At 43.8% G+C, this 16,290-nt stretch overlaps 1 protein-coding gene across 2 annotated transcripts in view; it reads right to left on the reverse strand.

Annotated features, from left to right (window-relative positions):
• Positions 1-16,290, reverse strand: part of A2ML1 (alpha-2-macroglobulin like 1) — a 50,269-nt gene that overhangs the window by 6,100 nt on the left and 27,879 nt on the right. For both annotated transcript variants that reach the window (XM_070790179.1, XM_070790178.1), the window contains exons 22-33: positions 15,773-15,824; positions 15,329-15,412; positions 12,184-12,360; positions 11,938-12,019; positions 11,005-11,161; positions 8,071-8,145; positions 5,124-5,286; positions 3,032-3,246; positions 1,618-1,833; positions 1,108-1,235; positions 872-962; positions 280-348 (exon numbers count right to left, since the gene is read on the reverse strand). In XM_070790179.1, the coding sequence (XP_070646280.1) occupies positions 280-348; positions 872-962; positions 1,108-1,235; positions 1,618-1,833; positions 3,032-3,246; positions 5,124-5,286; positions 8,071-8,145; positions 11,005-11,161; positions 11,938-12,019; positions 12,184-12,360; positions 15,329-15,412; positions 15,773-15,824 (1,509 nt within the window). The remainder of the gene's footprint in view (positions 1-279; positions 349-871; positions 963-1,107; positions 1,236-1,617; positions 1,834-3,031; positions 3,247-5,123; positions 5,287-8,070; positions 8,146-11,004; positions 11,162-11,937; positions 12,020-12,183; positions 12,361-15,328; positions 15,413-15,772; positions 15,825-16,290) is intronic.

Consider the following 16,290-nt stretch of genomic DNA (forward strand, 5'->3'; position numbering starts at 1 on the left):
GTAGGTTGCCATTCCCTTCTTCAAGGGATCTTCCCAATCCAGGGATCAAACTCAGTTCTCCTGCATTGCAGGCAGACTCTTTACCATCTGAGCCACAAGGGAAGCCCCAAAGTTGTTCACTCACCAGAGTTGTTCCAAAAGAAACTACACAAGGCTTACTCCAAAGTGGTTGTGAACACTTACCCTCTCAGGTTGCTCAAACTCATGTGTGTGACACTAGTACATGTACATTAGAAGGGGAGTGAAAAGACACACAGCAATCAGTTCCTGACCCCATACCTCTTCCAAGTAGATGTTGAGTGTGTCAATTTCAGATTCAACCTTCTTCACCAGTGGTTGCTGGAGAAGCTGAATAAGAAAGGATGGAAAAAAAGAGAGAGACTGAGAGCCAGAGCCTTTCTTATCTCTAAGGTCATCTTGCAAAGCTCTGCCATGGTTACAAAAGCAATATATGTTTTCTTAATGTGGAAAAACATAAGAAAAAGGAACCAAGACAGTAACTGGCATATCAGTTTGATATAACTAAACATATCAGACTATTTATGTTCAGTCACTCAGTCATGTATGATTCTTTGCAATCCCATGGACTGCAGCACACCAGGCTTCCCTCTCCTTCACCATCTCCAAGAGCTTTCTCAAACTCATGTCCATCGAGTTGACAATGCCATCCAACCATCTCATCCTCTGTTGCCGTCTTCTCCACCTGCCCTCAATCTCATATACTCAATGTATCTTTGTAGCCCATTTAGAAACTATAATCATGAGTTAGTTGCGTGTATAAACCATCATGCCCAACTCACCAGTTTTTAATGATAATTAAAAGCTATGACCATTAGTCTCCCTTCAAAACTAGAAAACAGAAGCAACTTACTAACTGATTGGTGCCGTCCACAGGACTGAATCCAGAAAGCATCTTGACCTCCACAATAGCCATATTGGAAGAGCTGCGACTCCCCACATAACTGAGGGCAGAAAGAAGCAAACCTGTGTCAGCCCATTGTCTTCCCTCTCAGCACCCTGTGTGTTCACAATACACACACACACACACACACTCCAGCTCAGCCACCCTATTCTAGATGTCCCCCAACCCCTCTCTGCTCTCCTCACCTGGTTTGGATCGTCAGCACCAAGGATCCAAGTGAAGTATGTTGCTTACACTGAGATCCCGTTGTTTTCACACTAAGACTAAAGGCCTCCAGACTTTTCGGAGGGAGGATATTATATCTCAGCACCGTCTAGTTGGAGGAAACAAAAAACAGTTGGAGAAATCAGAGTTGGGGAGAATTTTAAAGATTGTATGGTTTGAATGACTTTCCTTGCAAATAAGATAGAGAAGATTCTGCTGGAGGTTGAGATACTCTCAGACTCTCCTCCCCAACTCACACTAATCCTGCTGGAGCTCAGCTTTGTCTCTCAGTTGTGCCTGATCTGCGGCCCCAGGGACTGTCACCCACCAAGCTTCCCTGTCCATGGGATTTTCCAGGCAAGAATACTGAAGTTGGTTGCCATTCCCTTCTTCTAGGGATTTTCCCAACCCAGGGATTGAACCCGTGTCTCTTGCATTTCAGGTGGATAGTTTACCACTGAGCCACCTGGGAAGCCCAGAGCTCTGCTTACCTGCGCATAAATACAGCCCTTGCCTGAGGCCTCCAAGGTGTACACCCCAGGGATATGGGGCAACATCTCCTGCTGGAACACCAGACGGTTGGCAGCTTGAACATTGAAGGTGTGCTGGAAATTCTGAGCGGATTTCACTGCCAGGTTGACTTGCTCCGACGGCACGTAGGCAGTGGTGGCATACTTGGCGAGAGCTTGGAGAGCCACCACGGTGTCCTGACAACAATAGGCATGTACTTACTGTTTTGTGAGCCACTGGAAGTAACTTTCAACAACCCTCAAGCCTAGACACCTGATTAGTGTTTGCTAGTTTGAATGATACCTCCTCTAAGACTCTAAGATCCACATTTAACCATGCTGGGAAAGCTCACATAGAAATCACATCTTACCTGCATAGAAAATCACCATCAAGTTATTATCAGACATCATAGGTTGTCAGGTTTAATTTCATGTATTTATACTCAGCAATGAAGCCTAGCTTCCGAACAGGTTATTATTAGGAGTGAGTGGATCATTGTTTAATATCTGTTTTGCAGTCTCCTTATTTGGGGAGGAAACAGCAGTAGCTTGATAGCCCTAAAAACTGCATGTTCTTCCAAGTTATTTAATTGCATAAAGATCTTCTGTGACACAGGGTATCAGGGGATCCTTGGAAAATCTATCCTTGAAGGACAAGCCTTCTTAGCCATTGTGTGTCTGTGTGTGTATGTGTTAGTAATTCAATCATGTCTGACTCTTTGCCACCCCATGGACTCAAGCCCGCTAGGCTCCTCTGTCCATGAGATTCTCCAGGCAAGAATACTGGAGTGGGTTGCCATTCCCTTCTTCAGGGGATCTTCACAACCCAGAGATTGAGCCCAGGTCTCCTGCACTGCAGGCGAATTCTTTACCATCTGAGCCACCTGGGAAGCCCCTTAACCATTATGCCATGTGACAATCTTTTCATCATCTGGGAATAAGACAGATCCTACTTTGTAGTATATACAACTTTTCCTAGCTTTCCTTCTAGATTGTAAACTTTTTAAAGACTATGTCTTACCAGATTTCCAATACTTGAAATAGAAGGAGGTATGCCCATAAAGTCATGCCTTTATGCTTACAGACCCCATAACTGGCTTTCCAATTTGTGACTATGTAAATTTAGCCATAATTATACATGTCCTCTTTACATGTAAAACATGGATCTTGTGATGTTTCATACTCTACAAAGTAAGACTTAAATACGAATAGTACTATTTATGTGCTCATATGACCTAATTTTATGAATCCTTCTATGTCTTTTTCAAACATGATTTTCTCCCTTGCTGTAGAATGATTAGTCCCCAGACCTAGAGGGCAAGGGTGATCGTTTTTCCTCTCTCTCCATGTGGGATCCAATCCTACCTGATAAATGGCATAAGAACAAGCTATTTACCTGAGTGGAAGAGAAGCCCCCATATGCATTTTGCTGCTTGGTCAACCAAGCCACTATGCTGGTGGCCTTGCCTAGCTCCTTTTGAGTCAGGTCGTCTTTGCTAAGCAAGGTCAGTAATACATAGGCCGTGAGTTCCACATCCACAGCCTCAGGCTGAGACCAAGGGCTGGTATCTGAAGTCGGAGCAGGTTTCTGGCTCCAGTGAGTGGACTCTCCTATGGAGAAAAACGCATGATTAGGAAAGTCTTGGAAGGAAATGACTTTCCTATTTTCACTTTGTAAATGTGTGTGCACCAAGTGTGCCAAGTTGCTTCAGTCATGTCTGACTCTGTGTGACCCTGTGGACTGTAGCCCACCAGGCTCCTCTGTCCATGGAATTCTCCAGGCAAGAATACTGTAATGGGTTGCCATTTCCTTTTTGAGGGGCTCTTCCCCACCCAGGGATCGAACCCACATCTCCTTCACTGGCAGGTGGGTTCTTCACTGCTGAGCCACCTGGGAAGCCCCAAATCAGAGAAAGTAACAACCAAAAAGTAATCATCAGTCAGAAAAAAATATTTCTCAAATCTTCTGACTTATTGGCCATAATGTATATGCAAGAATTTGTGTCTGTGTGTGCATGTGTGTACACCCACACAGAATTCCCTTGGGTGAAGCTGGGAGCATCAATAAATGCCTCCAGAAATGATAACATATGGGAGAATATGCATAAAAATGCTGAGAAACCACAGAAGAAATGCTAATGAGAGCAAGCAAGTAGATGATGAGGTCAAATCCCATTTCTGTGACAGCCACAACGGTAACTTGAAGATAAAGAACAAGTGGAAATGAGGAGTGGAAGCTAGAAGTCTTATTAAATATAAGTTTAGGGACTTTGCTGGTGGTCCAGTTGTTATGAATATGCCTTGCAACACTGGGGACAAATGTTCGATTCCTGGTCAGGGAACTAAGGTCCTACATGCCACAGAGCAACTAAGCCCATATTGCAACTAGAGAGTCCGTGAGCCTCAACGAAAAATCCTGCATACTGCAACTAAGACCTGACACAGCCAAAAAATAAATTTTTAATATAAATATATAAGTTCAGAGATAATAAATACATAGCCCAAAGGAGGTAATCTAAGTGGAAGAACAAAAGAAAACATGTGAGCCTACAATGCAAGATAATGAGCAAAATATGATTACATTAAGTTGATATATACCTGAGCAGGTATAACTCCACCCACTGTCTGAGACCCCCGTTCCAGGACTGGAGTTGCTTATACACAGGCCAAATATCTACCCAGAGCCCTGATGAGAGGACAATTCAGCAATGACACTTGTATAAATGAAAGCTGAGATTAAATTTATGCCTGGAAGTATAATTTTAAATAAAGAGCATTAATATTTTATTTACAAGATCTGTTAGAATATCTAATTTTTTTTGGCCATGCCACAGGGCTTGCAGGATCTTAGGGATCTTAGAGTAGTAAAAGTGCTGAGTCTTAGCCACTGGACCAATAGCAAATTTCCAGAATATTGCAAATTATTCTTAAATACATCCAAAGTTTGAGAAGGACCTCGAGAAATCTCTAAGTTCATCTTACCCCATCAGCCTCAGTAGCTTTACACCAAAGAACTGTTAAACTAGGGATTCTCCAATGCCAGTACATTTTCTGACCTGCTTCTACCATCTATTTTCTCTTCATGTTAAAAATATAACATGCTCTTTGAGGACTTTCAGGGGTTTTCCCACAAAACTCTTAGTAGTGATTTTATGACTTAACTTTTACTAAAATGAATCCTAGAACTGAACATGTGCGCGACTACAGAGACTAGGGAAATTTTTCACATCTTTTCACAATTTCAAAAAAACTGGAACTTCCGTGGGAGTCCAGTGGTTGGGACTCAGAGCTTTTTAGACCTGGGTTCACTGTTTTAGACCTGGGTTCGATCCCTGGTCAGGGAACTAAGATCCTGCAAGCCACACATCATGACAAAAAATAAAAAGGACTTCCCTGGCATCCAAGTGGGTTTGATCCCTGGTCTGGGAAGTTCTGCATACTATGCAGTGTGGCAAAAAACAAAGCAAAAGCTAACATGGCCAACATACCTGAGACAATAGCCTGTTGATCTAGCTTTTCAAGAAGAATGTTTCTGATGTTCATGTTTCCAGCCAGAGAGAACGTATAAGCAAGGAGGGCCTGTGTGTACAGGTTGGTGGTAGAGGAAACGGAACTCTTGACACACTGCAGCCCCTGACTCACCATTGGGTCCTGGAAGGTAAAGATAAAGAACTGAATTTAGAAGGCATTCCTTTAAAAAGTGGAGGTGATAAGGAAGTCACCATACCCTCTTTTCAGTTTAAAAGGCTCTCGGTTCTGAGTTCAGTCACTCAGTCGTGTCTGACTCTTTGCGACCCCATACACCACAGCAAGCCAGGCCTCCCTGTCCATCACCAACCCCCAGAGTCCACCCAAACCCATGTCCATTGAGTCAGTGATGCCATCCAACCATCTCATCCTCTGTCGTCCCCTTCTCCTCCTGCCCTCAATCTTCCCCAGCATCAGGGTCTTTTCAAATGAGTCAGCTCTTCGCTTCAGGTGGCCAAAGTACTGGAGTTTCAGCTTTAGCATCATTCCTTCCAAAGAACACACAGGACTGATCTCCTTTAGGATGGACTAGTTGGATCTCCTTGCAGTCAAAGGGACTCTCAAGAGTCTTCTCCAACACCACAGTTCAAAAGCATCAATTATTCAGCACTCAGTATTCTTTAAAGTCCAACTCTCACATCCATACATGACCACTGGAAAAACCATAGCCTTGACTAGACGGACCTTTGTTGACAAAGTAATGTCTCTTTTCATGACAGCTTTTTAATATGCTGTCTAGGTTGGTCATAACTTTCCTTCCAAGGAGTAAGTGTCTTTTAATTTCATGACTGCAATCACCATCTGCAGTGATTTTGGAGCCCAGAAAAATAAAGTTAGCCACTGTTTCCACTGTTTCCCCATCTATTTGCCATGAAGTGATGGGACCGGATGCCATGATCTTCGTTTTCTGAATGTTGAGCTTTAAGCCAACTTTTTCATGCTCCTCTTTCACTTTCATCAAGAGGCTCTTTAGTTCTTCTTCACTTTCTGCCCTAAGGGTGGTGTCATTTGCATATCTGAGGTTATTGATATTTCTCCCGGCAATCTTGATTCCAGCTTATGCTTCCTCCAGCCCAGCATTTCTCATGATGTACTCTGCATATAAGTTAAATAAACAGGGTGACAATATACAGCCTTGACCTACTCCTTTCCTAATTTGGAACCAGTCTGTTGTTGCATGTTCCAAGCAAAAGTTCTAACTGTTGCTTCCCGACCTGTATACAGGTTTCTCAAGAGGCAGGTCAGGTGGTCTGGTATTCCCATCTCTTGCAGAATTTTCCACAGTTTATTGTGATCCACACAGTCATAGGCTTTGGCATAGTCAATAAAGCAGAAATAGATGTTTTTCTGGAACTCTTTTGCTTTTTCAATGGTCCAGTGGATGTTGGCAATTTGATCTCTGGTTCCTCTGCTTTTTCTAAAACCAGCTTGAACATCTGGAAGTTCACGGTTCATGTATTGCTGAAGCCTGGCTTGGAGAATTTTATTTTATTTTATTTTATTTTTCAGTGAAAAGACATAATTTAATAAGGAAGATGCATAGGAACATTACAGGCCTATCAGAAAGGAAAGTCTGTGTTTCCAAAGTTGGAGGTCCCTAAGCATAACCCAAGCTTTGCTGACAAATTCTTGTGCTTGCCAAAGTTGAACCACTGAGTTTCCTGCTTCCTCTTTAAAAAGTACCCTTGTTTCACATCGGTTCAGATGTGAAAGTTCAGGGAAAAGTGGAGGAGTGGACCTTTCAACCCCGTACGGGCAAATGGGGTTTGCTTTGCGAAACTGTCTCATTTGTTCACATCATGTAAATGTAGAGATCTGGAGAAAAGACGTTTTGTTCTCAGTTCAAGACCTGTGAAGTGTGGTAGGCGAGCTGAGGGTCCTCGGTGTCTCCCCAGATGTATAGGTTTATCTAGACTCTCCAGGAAGCTAGAAGTGTCTCTCCTTTTTGACATTTAAACAAGGGGCATCCAAGCATTTGTCATGTAGCAAATAGCACAACTGTTCTGGTCTTAAATCACTTGTCTGGGTCTCATCCTGATTCTTCTGCTTAGGAGCTCTGTGCCCTTGGGCAAGTTTCTTAACCTCTTTCAATCCTCCTTTCCTCATCTGTAAATTGTGAATAAATAGGATTTATCTCACAGATTAGTGTGAGGTTCTAATGAGAAAAAGCAATGAAGTACCTGGCACATAATAAGTATCTGGTAAAGAGTGGCTGTCATTTAGTTGTTAAAGTAAAACAGTAATACAATTTCCAAATAATAGTTTAGAAATTTTAGAAAGTAGAGACTGGAGGAAACACCCACTATACCACATCACTTCAAGATACCTGCTATTATTGTTTGTATAATCCCTTACAACTTGTCTTTTATGTTATTTTCAAGTATAAAATGTAATATATTTTTATTTTAGCATCACTTTACTAGTGTGTGAGATGAGTGCAATTGTGCGGTAGTTTGAGCATTCTTTGGCATTGCCTTTCTTTGGGATTGGAATGAAAACTGAGCTTTTCCAGTCCCTTGGCCACTGCTGAATTTTCCAAATTTGCTGGCATATTGAATGCAGCACTTTCACAGCATCATCTTTCAGGATTTGGAATAGTTCAACTGGAATTCCATCACCTCCACTAGCTTTGTTCGTAGTGATGCTTCCTAAGGCGCACTTGACTTCACATTCCAGGATGTCTAGTTCTAGGTGAGTGATCACACCATCGTGATTATCTGGGTCATGAAGATCTTTTTTGTATAGTTCTTCTGTGTATTCTTGCCACCTCTTCTTAATATCTTCTGCTTCTGTTAGGTCCCTATCATTTCTGTCCTTTATTGGCTGGAGAGGGACAAAACTAGCTAACTTTCTCTAGAAATAGGCATGATCCAGAGAGTGTCAAGGGGAGGCGCTAGAGAAACTCACATCTATGGTCTTGCCCATTTCCAACAATGCAGCTGTAATGTAGGCAGTCAAGGAGACCTCATCATCAACTCCACCCTGGAAGGAGAAAGGGAGACAGGAAGTCAAGGCTGCAGCCAGCACGTGCAAAAATTGTGTGCAAACTACAAACTACAAAAAGGTGTCCCCTCTGAACAGATGAATTAGCAGATGCAGGGAATGGACATGTGGACACAGGGGCAGGGGAAGGGTGGGATGAATTGGGAGAGTAGCATTGACATATAATACACTAGTTTGTGTAAAATACATAACTAGTGGGAAGCTGCTGTATAGCACAGGGAGCTCAGCTCAGTGCTCTGTGATGACCTAAAGGAGTGAGATGGGGGTGGGAGGGTGGGAGGGAGGTAGAAGGAAGGCTCAAGAGGGAGGAGACTTACATACTCATGTACCTAATTCCCACTGTTGTACAGCAAAAGCTAACACAACACTGTAAAGCAATTATCTTCCAATTAAAACAAAATTTTTTATTTATTATTATTTTTTACCTGAAGGATAATTGCTTAACAATATTGTGTTAGTTTCTGCCATACATCAACATGAATCAGTCATAGGTATACATATGTTCCCTCCCTGTTGAACCTCTGTCCCACCTCCCACCCCATTCCACTCCTCAATTTTTGAATTAAAATAAAAAGTGCTCCTTTCCACAGGCTGACTCGACCTCAAGACTCCAGGACAGACAGTGGGTGGGCGCGGGGAGGAGGACTGGAGGGACTTCAGTGACGCACAGCCTCCAACAGTGACCTTCAAGTAACCTTCAAGAAGTAACATGAGGTCTTCAGCTCTGAGTGGGTATTTAGGAAACCCAAGAGAAGTGGTTACGAAGCATAACAGATTTTTTTTTTTTAAAGAAGGAAGCAGGGGATACGAAGAATCTGAGAATTTCTTATTCTCAGGTTTTGACTGAATCTGAGCCTCCCCAGATGAATGTTCTCCTCAAGTGGCACAAAGCCCAGCCTCTTTTCCAGGAGACATTCGGTGACACCTGTCCTTGATTAATGACGTTCACAGAAGAATATTAGTCTTTTCTTTAAAAAAATATATAATCTAAATTATGATCTTTGTTCAATAGATAAAAGAACAAACACTTAAAAAGGTGAAATAGTTTGTTCAAGAATACACAACTAATAAGCTGAAGGGCTGGGATTTGAGCCCAAGGAGTTGAAGTCCAGAGCTCCCGCTAAGGACCAAACCACCAAACTTGACAAGACGAATGATGTGTTTCTTGACAGACTGCCCAGCTCTGGTAAGATAGGAGGAGGAAAAACCTCTAGAATCTTGTTCTAGTCACATCCAGGCTTGTACTATACATATGGGGGACACTGCAAGGACCTTGCATAAGGAATACTAATGAATCATACAAAGATTTTGTTTTCAACACTCAAGATTTTTAATCCAGGGCCTGGAATAGCAATAATGATCCCTCCAGGAAAGTTGGTTCGGTCTTTCTTTCACTGGATCTGTTCTGAATCGAACAAGAGCTACTCACACCCCAGCACCTCACCCTGTGTTGGGAGGGGTCAGGCATTGCAGTGAATGGAGGCGAGCAATGCCCCTGGAGTCCAACTGCTGGGGTTCAAATGACAGTCCTGCGCCCACAAACAATCACCTCGGGCACTTTACTTAACCCCTGCACCTAGTTTCTTCATCTGTAAAATGGAATTAAAAATGGTATGCCAGGACTTGTGTGTGTGTGCTCAGTCGTTTAAGTCGTGTCCAACACTTTGTGACTCTATGGACTATGCCCCACCAGGTTCCTCTGTCCATGAGATTCTCTAGACACGAATACTAGAGTGGGTTGCCATGCTCTCCAGGGGATCTTCCCAACCCAGGAATCAAACTCACATCTCCTGCATCACAGGTGGATTCTTTACCCACTGAGCCACCTGGGAAGCCCCATGCTAGGACTTAGCATGTTGATTTGTTGTAAACATTAAATGGGCTTTCCAGGTGGCTCAGTGGTAAAGAATCTGCCTGCCAAAACAGGAGATGCAAGAGACACGGGTTCGATCCCTGGGTCAGAAAGATCCCCCAGAAAAGGAAATGGCAACCCATGGGAAATCCCATGGATAGAGGAGCCTGGCAGGGTTGCAGTCCATGGGGTCATAAAGAGTCAGACACGACTAAGCAACTAAACAACAACAAACATTAAACATCAAATAAACGGAGTACATAGTGCCCGGAAGGGAGTAGACCCCTTACAATAAACACTGGGCTGGGGACTTCCCTGGTGGATTAAGAATCTGTCTTCCAATGCAGTGGACGTGAGTTTGATCCCTGGTTGGGTAACTAAGATCCCACATACCCTGGGGCAACTAAACCTGTGTGTAGGACTACTGAGCCTGTGCTGCAGCAAAAATCCAGCCCAGCCAAAATAAACAAATAATTACTTTTTTTTAATAGCAAAATTATTAAAAAAAAAAAAAAAAAAAAGGCACTGGGCTGCCTAGGAATCCCCACCAGAGCAAATGGCTTTGCTTCATACTTAGGGAGTTCGTAAAATGCTCAGAGACCTTCTAGTCCAGTGGTCCTCAAACTTTAGCAAGTGTTTGAATCACCCAGAGGGCTACATTAAAATACAAATGCTGGCCCACATCCCCCAGAGTCCTCTGACTAGGTCTGGGGTGAGAGCTGGAATTAGCATTTCAAACAAGTTCTCAGGTGGTGCCGGTACTGCTGAACCTGGGGACCGCACTTTGAGAACCATATCCTAGTATATTCTCTCATTTTACAGACATGGAAGCTCAGGCTCAGACTGGCTAAAAATATTGACCAAGGTCACCCCTTAGCCAGGCCAGAGACCTAAAGAACCAAACCCCGGGCCAGCACTCTCTTGATTCTGTGCAATCAGAGGTCAAGTTCTTCTCAGGGACTCCAGGTCCCTGGGCAGGGCCGCACCTTCATAGATGTTTGAAGGAGCTTTCCCACGTTGTCGTAGCAGCCACTGGAGAGCTGGTTTCCTGCCATCCACTCAAGAGCATCCTGGATGTTCTTGTCGTCAATGAAGATGAATTGCCGAGCCTGGCCAAAGCATTTGGTGACAAAGGCTGTCAGCCTATATGGTAAAGAGGGAAATGCACATTAAGGCAGATTTCTAGGTGAGGGTTCAATGTGTTAAGTTGATTCAGTAGTGTCCGACTCTTCACCACCCCATGGACTATAGCCCACAAGGCTCCACTGTCCACGGGATTCTCCAGGCAAGAATACTAGAGTGGGTTGCCATTTCCTCCTCCAGGGTGTGTGACAGTTCTACAGCTTGTTCTGGTGTGTGGTTCCAGAAGAGGAGTTGAGGAAACATAATGCCATAGTAAGCCTGGAAAAGGGAGGCCTTACTTGGCCTTCGTGGGGACAAGAACTGGTAGGTTCAAGGTGGGGGAGAAGGGTAAGGGGTTTGACCATACATGAAGCTGAAATAAATAGTATTAAAGTGATAGAAGAGAACTTCCCTGGTGGCACAGCAGATAAGAATCCACTTGCCAATGCAGGGGACAGGGGTTCCATCCCTGGTCCAGGAAGATTCCTCATGCCACAGTGCAACTAAGGCCCATGTACCACAGCTGCTGAGCCCACACCTAGAGCCTGTGCTTCACAAGAGAAACCCACACACCACAACAAGGGAAACCCCACACACCAAAACTAGAGAATGCCCACAGAGCAACAGAAACCCAACACGGCCATAAATAAAAAAATAAAATTTATTTTTAAAATATGTTTAAGTGGTAAAGGATAGAAAGCAAGAATGGGGTGCAGGGGAGGATAGAGGAATAATTCCAAAGGGTTCTGGAATTATGCTCTGAGGAGCAGAACTCACTGGGAATTGGGCAACATTACCATGTGTTTCCATTTCCATCTTGCTCCCCAAAGGCGCTGTAGGAGCCATTACTGTGTTTGTACATCAGTTCCCTCTGGTACCCTGGGAAGCCAGATGTGGTTTTAGAGGAGAGGGATAACTTCACAAAACACTCCCATGGCTTGCAAGGATAAGGGACACTTCAGATACCAAAATTCCCTGTGTCTTAATAACCCAACCATAGGCCCCAAAGCAAGTGTCCAAGAAGAAAGGGTGAGCCAGCTCACCCAGCTTCAGGAAGCCCACTGCTCGAGACCAGATTTCCTCCGTCAGCAGCTCTGTCTTCTCCAGGTACTGCAGGACGTAAATGATAGGTGCGAACAAGACCATGTTCTGCTCCCCACAGCCCATTGGCATCTGCACCAAGTTGTCCAGGTTCTGCAGGGCTGTGCCCATGATGTCTCCTGGGGTCCAAAAGGAGAGGGAGAGAAGATGGTGGGAGAAGCAGGGACCCTGAAGAGTTATCATTCAATGAATACTTGTGTGCCAAGTTGCTTTAGTCGTGTCTGACTCTTTGAGAACCCATGGACTGTAGCCCACCAGGCTCCTCTGTTCATGGGATTTTCCAGGCAAGAATACTGGAGTGGGTTGCCATGCCCTCTTCTAGGGGATCTTCTCTACCCAAGGATGGAACCCACATCTCTTATGTCTCCAGCATTGGCAGATGGGTTCTTTACCACTAGCACCACTTGAGAAGCCCTCCAAAGAACACATATTACTTAGCATTTTGTGAGTCATTACTCTGTGACCCCAGGGACAACAGTCTCTACCTCGAAGAGCCCATAGTCAGTGGGGCAAGCAATTACAATACACTGCAATTCTTTTGTTTTGGCTTTTTTTTCTTCTTTCTTTTTTTTGGCTATACTTTGGTTGTGGCATGTGGGCTTAGTTGCCCAGAGACATGTGGGATTTTAGTTCTCTGACCAGGGATTGAACCCACATTCCCTGACAGCTCAGTTGGTAAAGAATCTGCCTGCAATGCAGGAGACCCTGGTTCGATTCCTGGGTCAGGAAGATCCCCTGGAGAAGGGAGAGGCTACCCACTGCAGTATTCTTGGGCTTTCCTTGTGGCTCAGCTGGTAAAGAATCTGCCTACAATGCAGGAGACCTGAGTTCCATCCCTGGTTTGGGAAGATACCCTGGAGAAGGGAAAGGCTACCCATTCTAGGATTCTGGTAGAATCCTTTTACATTTCACATTTCACTTTCCCTGCACTGAAGGTGGATTCTTACCCACTGGACTACCAGGGAAGTCCCACAATTCTTTTTTTTTTTTAATATATATTAATATTTACTTATTTATTTGTCTGCTCTGGGTCTCAGTTGCAGCATTCAGGATCTTTAGTTGCAGCATGTGAACTTTTAGTTACAGCATGTTGGATCTAGTTCCCTGACCAGGGATCAAACTTGGGCCCCCTACATTAGGAGCTCTGAGTCTTGGCTGCTGGACCACCCGGCAAGTCCCTACATCACTATTCTAACTTATTATAAGCAATTATAACATAGTACTATAACATTAGGTATGTACAAGGTACTAGAGTACACAGACAGATACATAGGCCACCTGAAGGAGTTCAAGGCTTTAAAACGCTGATGAGGGATGTACCAAAACCTGCAATTCTTAGTCTCAGTCTCTAAGTGTCTCCACTGCGTATAACTACATCACCCTTCAAATCACCACGTCTCACTCAGACACACACATCCTCCTGGCACGCTTTTCCACGTTAAATTCCCCAACCCCTCCATATACTTCACAACCCAGGAAGCCTGATGTAAGTGATTCATGAACATCTTCATTTCAGTCATTGAGCTCAATTTGAATGTATAAATATGTCCTGAATGTCAACTGCAAGAACTGCTCGAAGAACAAAAATGAAAAAGACATGGCCTTTGGGACTTCCCCAGTGGTTCAGTGGTTAAGAATCTGCCTGCCATTGAAACATATACATTACCATATGTAAAACAGAGAGCTAGTGGGAAGTTGATTTATAACACAGGGAGCTCAAGCAGGTGCTCTGACAATCTAGAGCGGTCGGATGGGGTAGGGGATGGGAGGGAGGTTCAAGAAGGAGGGGACATATGCCTAGTTTTGACTGATTCACATTTTGTATGGCAGAAACCAACACAATGTTGTAAAGCAATTATCCTCCACTTAAAAAAAAAAAAAGAATCACCTTCCAATGTGGGGAATCGATCCCCCTGATATGGGAAGATTCCACATGCCACGGGGCAGCTAAGACCATGCACCACAACTACTGAAGCCCGGGCATCCTAGAGCCCATGCTCCGCAACAAGAGAATCTACCACACTGGGAAGCCTGTGCACCACACCTAGAGAGTAAGAGAAAGCTCGTGCAGGAACGAGGATCCAGGGCAGCCAAAACATAAATAATAAAAAAATTTAAGTAAATAAATAGACAGGACCCTTAGCCTCAAGGAGTCCTCAATGCAGTGTGGAAGACACAAAAAGATAGTGAGTTATAATTCAGGATGGTGAGTGCTATATTAGAATCAAATGCAGAAAAAAATGGACATTTTAACCTGGAAGGGATCTGGGTAGGGGGTAAGAGTAAAGAAAGAATAACACATATAGCCTTCTACTATGTGCTAGATACTGTGCTGGGAACTTGATATTATATTATATTTAATCTTTACACCAATCCTGAGAGGTAGGTTATTAACCCTGTCTTACAGAAGGGAAAAGAGGGACCAAAATCGTTCACTAACTTATCCAAAGTCACATGGCTATTAAATGGCATAACTGAGATCCTAAATCAGTTTGATATAATTTTACAATTTTCAAGCTCATGTTTTCCTACTTGCTCCCTCTTCTTGCCCAAAGAAGTGGCATACCCTTTTAAATATGGTTGAATCTTCCCAAAATTATATTCAAATGGATAGTTATTATTCTTAAATGGTTACCACAAACATTTTGTCTCCCTTCTACTCAGTTTATAGACTTAAACCTAAATACATATAAAACTTAATGAGCTTTAACTTCCTCTTCCCAGTCTCTTTTCTGTTTTTATCTTTGTTTCTCTATTTTTTGGGTCCTGGCTTACGGCATGTGGGATCTTAGTTCCCTAACCAGGGATCAAACCCAGGCCCCCTGCAGTGGATGCATGCTGTCTTAACCACTGGACCACTGGGAAAGTCCCTCATTCCTGTTTTTAACTGGGTATATGTCTATATAATCCCATCTGTACTGCATAGGCTGTATGTGCTCAGTTTATAAAATAAGCTCTTCTTCCTTCATCTCTTCCAGTCTACCACACCTTCCTTCAGGTAGGTCCATAGGCTTCAACTCACACCACACCTTGATAGCTGCTGGCCCCACTTTTTCCTTTTTGAGCCAAGAATCTCTGGTTGCTTACCCAGAACAGCAACATAAGCCCTGGCTGAATCAGGAACAACATCCACAGGGACCTCCAGGGAGATAGATTCTGAAGCCACTTTTCCTGTGAGGGGCAGAGAAAGGGTAAAACACTAGAAAGGTGGAAGTAGTGGGGCTTCTTGAGCCCAAACCATAGAAAAACTTGCCATCACCCGGGGTTTTCTGTAACCACTGCTTTCTGTGGGTTGGAGGTAGATTTTTTTATTACTATTCATAGCGGTCTTTGCAAAAAATAAATTCCAGCCAGCATCATAATGTGCTGTACGATTTCTCTTCTTTTCCTGCCTCTCTGCTAGTTGGCTCCCCTGGGAAGGGCACCCCTAGACTCTCCTATTTTTTTCTTGTCCTGTAGATTCCTCCTTTTGCCTAAGAAAATCTGTTGCTAAGGGAATTCTCACATCAACCCCTCTCTGTGTTCACCCACCTTTTGGGCACAGCAGTGAGCTGTGTGTCTTCTCCACAAGGACTCCTTCCGGCTGACAGGAAAAGAGACAAGGATGGGTGAGAAAAACTAGATGAGTATCAGGGCAGGTGGCCCTGGAGGGATAAGAAAGGGAAGGGAAATGGGAAAAAGAGGCCCTGCTTGTGCCCCGAGGGCTTCGCTCACAGCTGGAGAGAACAGAGCTTCTCTTTGACATTCAGAAGGACTCCTTTTCAACCCAGGGAGGGGCCTCTCAGTAAGATTCTTTCTGGGCTAGAGCTAAAGACAAGTTTGGGACACTTCTAGGAGACAGGATGGGCAATGGAATTCATAGTGATGTGACGCAGCTAATGCTGACATAGGGATTTTCATAGGAGAAACTAACATTCATTGAATGTCTCCAAAGTACCAAGTATCAGAGGAGTGGGAGGGAGGAGTAGGAGGGAGGGGATATATGTATACATACAGCTGAATCATGTTGCTGTACAGCAGAAACTAACACAACGTTGTAAAGCAATTAT

The sequence above is a fragment of the Bos indicus genome, chromosome 5 (genome assembly GCF_029378745.1).
Source record: "Bos indicus isolate NIAB-ARS_2022 breed Sahiwal x Tharparkar chromosome 5, NIAB-ARS_B.indTharparkar_mat_pri_1.0, whole genome shotgun sequence".
Taxonomy (NCBI): domain Eukaryota; kingdom Metazoa; phylum Chordata; class Mammalia; order Artiodactyla; family Bovidae; genus Bos; species Bos indicus.